General features: G+C 41.2%; 1 protein-coding gene across 3 annotated transcripts in view; it reads left to right on the top strand.

Annotated features, from left to right (window-relative positions):
* Positions 1-1353: 1353 nt before the first annotated feature.
* The window catches only part of ASTN2 (astrotactin 2), a 187622-nt gene continuing 182834 nt past the window's right edge, over positions 1354-6141 (top strand). For 2 of the 3 annotated variants that reach the window (XM_039364278.1, XM_039364277.1), the window contains exon 1: positions 1579-1606. In XM_039364278.1, the coding sequence (XP_039220212.1) occupies positions 1594-1606 (13 nt within the window). In that variant the 5' untranslated portion in view covers positions 1579-1593. Of the gene's footprint in view, positions 1466-1578; positions 1607-6141 lie in introns of those variants that run through there. The other variant, XM_039364280.1, reaches the window with a different exon arrangement.

Below are 6141 nucleotides of genomic sequence, written 5' to 3'. Positions count from 1 at the left end.
GCAGGACGGAGTTTTCCCCAGCCACTCTGAGCTGTTGAACAGATGTGTTATTTATATATATATAAAAATCTCTTGGTGGGCAAAGTTCCCCTGAGCCTTGAACATCTGTGATGGGGTGGTGTGGTGAGGGGAAGCCTGTTACTTATCTGCATTGCTATATACCAGCTGCATTGCTATGTGCACCCAGGCTGAAGCACTAAGGTGTGATTTCTTCCCTCTTGATAAGGCAGCATGGATGTAATTGTAAGGGGGTGGGCTTGGCTGCTGTTAGACAAGGACCCTCTGAACCGGAAGATCAATAGAGAGGGGTGCTGTATTATGGAGAAAGGAATCAAGACCAAGGCTCTCTCTATTCCCATGTAAAAATAAAGCAGATCATCCCAAGAGGAATTCTAAAGTATCTGGAGATTGGGGGGGGGGAGTTCAGAAATATTCATTTCCCTCCCCCACCAGCAGCAGAGGTGTGACAGATTTTAACATGTAGGGAAGGGAGGAAGGGAAAGGAAAGAAAGGAGAAGGAGGGGAAAGGAAATAGGGAGGGAGGAAGGAAAAGGAAAGAGAAGGAGAAGGAAAGAAAACAGGGAGGGAGGAGAAGGGGAGGAAATGGAGGGAGGGAGGAAGAAGGAAGGAAAGAGAAGGAGAGGAAAGGAAAAAGGGAGGGAGGGAGAGATTAAGGAAGAAAGGTTGGGAGGGAGGGAGGGAGGGAGGAAAGGAAGGAGAAGGAAGGGAAATAGGGAGGGAGGGAGAAGAAAAGAAGGAGAAGGAGAGAAAAGGAAACAGGAAGAGGGAGGTGAAGGAAGGAAGGAAGGAAAGGAGGGGAAAGGAAAGAGAACGAGGAGAGGAAAGGAAAAAAGGAGGGAGGGAGAGATTAAGGAAGAAAGGGAGGGAGGAAAGGAAGGAAAGGAAAGAAGGGAGGGAGGGAGGGAGGGGAAAGGAAGTAGAACGAGAAGGAAAGGAAAGGAAACGGAGGGGGGGGGAGGAGGGAGAAAGGAAGGCAAGCAAAGGAAAGCCTTTATATTTTTAAACTGTGAAACACTCTGGAGATTTTTAATGGGAAATGTTAAACATTTTAAACTAAAAATGCTTCCTGGATGTAGCAGGCTGGATGAAATAGGGCCCAGGAAGACACGTAACCATAGCAGCCAGCATACACACACAATAGCTATGTATTAATTGTTAATCCGATTTATATCCCTATTTTTTCCGAGACAGAGGGTCGCACACTGAGGTACCAAAATGCGGGCAGATTTATTAAGCTCAGGCAGATTCAGTTCCACCTTCATCTTGGAAGATTAATCTCTTCCTCACAGGCTCGCCCTGAAAAAGGCTCACGTTTCCACAGGTGTGGCCTTCTGGAATTTTCCATCGTGGCCATGACGATTGGGGACCTCTGTGAGGTGACGTCCCTACACCTGGAAGCTGAGCATGCTGGGAAATGCCTGCTTTAAAACCGAGCATCTTTGAGGTGGGTTAACAATCCTCGCCTCACAATCCTCCATTCCGTGAAGGTTCAAAATTTGAAAAACAAAAAAAAGGGGGACTTATGACCGTTTTGAATGACCGTTGCAGCATCCGCTTGGTCACGTGATCAAAATGCAGACACTTGGTAACTGACTCTCCTTTATGACCGGTTGCAGTGTCCCGTGTGTGTGTGTGTGTGTGTGTGTGTGTTTGTGTGTGTGTGTGTGTGTGTTTGTGTGTCGCGATCCCCTTTTGAGTTCCTTCTGACGAGCAAGCCGGATTCCCTTAACAACTGTGTTACCAACTTAACAACTTTGCAGTGATTAAACGTAGCAGCCGTGGCAAGGGAGATCGTAATAAGGAGGAAAACTCTCTTAATAACTGCTTTGTTTAGTAAGCTCAGTTGTGGTCATAAATCAAGGACTACCGGTGTACCAATGATGGGTGATCTAAAAACATTTCATTCTCTTGAATTTCTTATTTTCTTATCCGTATTTTTTTCCCCTCAGGCATGGTCAGGAAGCTTCTCTCTCTCTCTCTCTCTCTCTCTCTCTCTCTCTCTCTCTCTATCTATCTATCTATCTATCTATCTATCTCCATCTCTATCTAGCTATCTATATTTATCTATATCTGTCTGTCTATCTATCTATCTATCTATCTATCTATCTATCTATCTATCTATCTATCTATCTATCTATCTCCATCTCTATCTAGCTATCTATATTTATCTATATCTGTCTATCTATCTATCTATCTATCTATCTATCTATCTATCTATCTATCTATCCATCTAATCTATATCTACAGTATCTCTTTCTGTCTCTTTCTGTATCTATCTATCTGTCTGTGTCTGTCTGTCTGTCTGTCTCTCTATCTATCTATCTATCTATCTATCTATCTATCTATCTATCTCTATCTATATCTCTATCTATCTATCTCCATCTCTATCTATCTAGCTATCTATCTCTATTTATATCTATCTATCTATCTATCTATCTATATCTAATCTATATCTATATCTAATCTATCTATATCTAATCCATATCTATCTAGTCTCTCTTTCTGTATCTATCTATCTGTCTGTGTCTGTCTGTCTCTCTTTCTCTGTCTCTGTCTCTGTCTCTATCTATCTATCTATCTATCTATCTATCTATCTATCTATTTATAGCTATCTATATCTATCTATCTATCTATCTATCTATCTATCTATCTATCTATCTAATCTATATCTACAGTATCTCTGTCTGTCTCTCTTTCTGTATCTATCTGTCTGTCTATGTCTGTCTGTCTGTCTCTGTCTCTATCTCTATCTTTCTGTATCTATCTATCTATCTATCTATCTATCTATCTATCTATCTATCTATCTATCTATCTATCTATCTATCTATCTGGAATGCAACATCTGGTTACTAAATATTCATTACCTCCCAAGTACATCAAATTGCATTAGACTTTTCATCACTCCTAAGGCTTACAATGGGATTAATGCATCAAAGAGCTGGGATAAAAGATACAAATCAGACATGAATCAAAGAGGAGAGCTAGATATTTTCTCGGCTCTCCGCATTAGAGCACTGTTTTCAGAGCAAGGTTGACTTAAAATTATTTTGTAAGCTTTGTAAATACCCAGCTTTACCTGACTTTGCGCTACCTTTTCCTCCCCTCTCTAGCTTTTTTCTTTTTCTTATTCTTCTTGTTGTTATTATGGAACGTGTTATGTGTGCAGGAGATGCTTCATATTCAATTAAATTTACAGCGAAATCTTTAAGAGCGTTGGTGGTTTTATGTGCATCAACTCTAAGATTCCTTAAGGGCTGTAAAACTGAGATTACTAGCTTGGCAGCCTTTCCGAAAAAACCGTAGTGCAATGCAGTCATACGACGTACAGATGCTCAGTCAGGTTTTAGGTACACCTGCTTCAAAGAATCACGTTCTCCCATTTGCTGGTTGCTCAGGAACAAGCTCAAAATGCTAGTTAGTCTTAGGCAAACAGAGGTCAAACTCTAGAAGAAAACCACTCTCCAACCAATATTGACAGGGCAAATCATTGTATATAAACAGTGAGAGAACCCTATCCCTTTTTTGCACTGATGATGTGTGACCTAGTTGGGTCATGAAACATCTGCAAGAAAACCACCAAGCTCAGAGAGCACCGAGGACCCCACAGTAATCGTCCTCCCCTCCTCCTCCTCCTCCCCCAACTCCATTCCTATCTAGCACTGAAGATGTTACCTAGTTGGGTCATGAAACGTCTCAGAGAGAACAGCAAGGACCCCAGAGGTCAAACTGCAGACCAGGCATGGACAAAGTCAAGAGGAGGACGAGGACAAGAAGAGGAGGAGGGGAAATATTCCAAACAATTTGTGATAGATCGTCTCATTGCTGCCGTCTTGTGTTGGCCAAACTGATTAGATCAGGAGTCTTCAAACTTGGCCCTTTTAGGACTTGTGGACTTCAACTCCCAGAATTCCTCATCTACGCACACTGGCTGAGGAATTCTGGGAGTTGAAGTCCACAAGTCCTAAAAGGGCCAAGTTTGAAGACCCCTGCTTGTGGACTTCAACTCCCAGAATTCCTCATCTACGCACACTGGCTGAGGAATTCTGGGAGTTGAAGTCCACAAGTCCTAAAAGGGCCGAGTTTGAAGACCCCTGGATTAGATCATCCAGCTTTAGGGAAGGAAAGTGGGATTAAAACGAAAAATCTCCCAGGTTTCTAATTCTGTGCTTCCCTAACTGATGCATTTGTTGGCTCCAAATGGCACAGAAATGAGTCCAAACCTTAAAAGCAAATGCATGTATAGGTTCCCACTGCGGTCCATTTCTCTTATTTCACCCTTGTCAAATAGTCCCCCCAGGAATACTTCCCCCCTCCCTTTCTTGAAAAACAACATATTTCAGTTTTTGCGGCCCTTTCACGCTGAAACACATACAAGCCATTCCTGACAGCGGTGAGACTGGGACTTTGGTTTTGACTAATGCAGTGCAAAAAAAAAAAAAAAAAAAAAGGGGGGGGCTGTCTTTCAAGTTCCCACAGGTTTTCTGCTTTTTGTTATGTTTTGTTTTGTATTTTCAGACCCCGAAAATAAGATGTGGTGTTCTTTTTAATTCAATGCCTTTCTGTCTAAGACACAAATAAGTGGAAGGAAGCCAGGAAGGTGATAAACTTGATATAGATGGATTGTGTGGTTCCTAGTCAGTGATCTCATAACTCCTTAAATGAAAATTCAAGTGTTTTGTAGCTCAGCCATAGAATAACAAAGTTGGAAGGGACCTTGGAGGTCTTCTAGTTCAACCCCCTGTTCAGGCAGGAAACCCTATACCATTTCAGACAAATGGCTGTCCAGTCTCTTCTTAAGACTTCCAGTGTTGGAGCATTGACCACTTCTGGAGGCAAGTTGTTCCACTGATTCATTGTTCTCAATGTCAGGAAATTTCTCCTTAGATTTAGATTGATTCTCTCCTTGATTACTTTCCATCTATTGCTTCTTGTTCTGCCTTTAGGTGCTTTGGAGAATAGCTTGCTTCCCTCTTATTTGTGGCAGCCCCTGAGATATTGGAACACTGCTATCATGTCCCCCCTCGTCCTTCTTTTCGTTAAACTAGACATACCCAATTCCAGCAACCATTCCTTATATGTTTCAGCCTCCAGTCCCCTAATAATTTGTGTTGCTCTTCTCTGTACTCTTTCTAGAGTCTCAACATCTTTTTTATATCGTGGCGACCCAAACTGGATGCTATATTCTAAGGGTGGTCTTACCAAGCCATTATAAAGCGGTACTATCACTTCACGTGATCTTGATTCTGTCCCATATTTTTGAAAAAAAAAAAAAGAAGAAGAAGAGGGAGAAGCAAAACGAGAAACAAATGTATTTCTATTCACCTTTGGACATTCAGAAGAAGTTATATGGCACAGCTCTGCTTTTTAATGTTCAAATTTCTCCCCAGATTTTCTGCTAGGCTGTTGTTTTGTTTAATAGTCCCTAGTCAATGGAAACCTCTGCAGATGAATAAAAAATGGGATTGTATGATTTGGAAATTGAAAATCAAAAGAGCCCTGTAAATAATTGTTGAAGGCTTCCAGCAACCCTGCTGAAACATCGGTATTATAAATAAAAGTAATGTACTTGAAGCTGAATTACAATCTAAACAAGTCAGGAGAAAGTCATGGAAGTGGATTGTGATTGGTAGGCTGCGTGGAGCAGGAAATCAATAAGTCTTTGGTCAAGCCACAGCAATGAGGCAATGAAAAGGCATTGAAGGTGACTTTGGGGTTAGATGTCAATATTTAGGGGTGATAAGCCAGAATTATTTTTTTTTAAAAAAAAAATGGAGATAGCACCTCCATATCTGTTGGCCGTTTGGATGTTCTAGAGGCCAACAGGAGCTCCATTTTACTTTGATGGAAAGATGGATTAGAGTAATACTGTAGGGTTGGGAAATCTTTCAGTTGTAAGTATTGTAAATATAATCCTGGCCTGTTTGAAGATTGTAACATGCCATTTTCTTACTAGCACAAATGAAGGGTAATTGGTTCACAGTTTGCCAACATAAACATTTGGAAGAGAAGGAGGGGAAAAAAACTTATTTTTTTTTGCCAACTGCCCAACTCAATAGTATTTTTCAGAGGAACAGCAGTTGGCTCAATTTCTTTTTTGGAAAGCTCCTCTCTGGAAACAAG

The sequence above is a fragment of the Crotalus tigris genome, unplaced genomic scaffold (genome assembly GCF_016545835.1).
Source record: "Crotalus tigris isolate CLP2741 ecotype Arizona unplaced genomic scaffold, ASM1654583v1 scf7180000019718.230237, whole genome shotgun sequence".
Lineage (NCBI taxonomy): Eukaryota > Metazoa > Chordata > Lepidosauria > Squamata > Viperidae > Crotalus > Crotalus tigris.
Note: the sequence above shows the minus strand (reverse complement) of the source record. Positions and strands in the feature narration are given on the sequence as shown.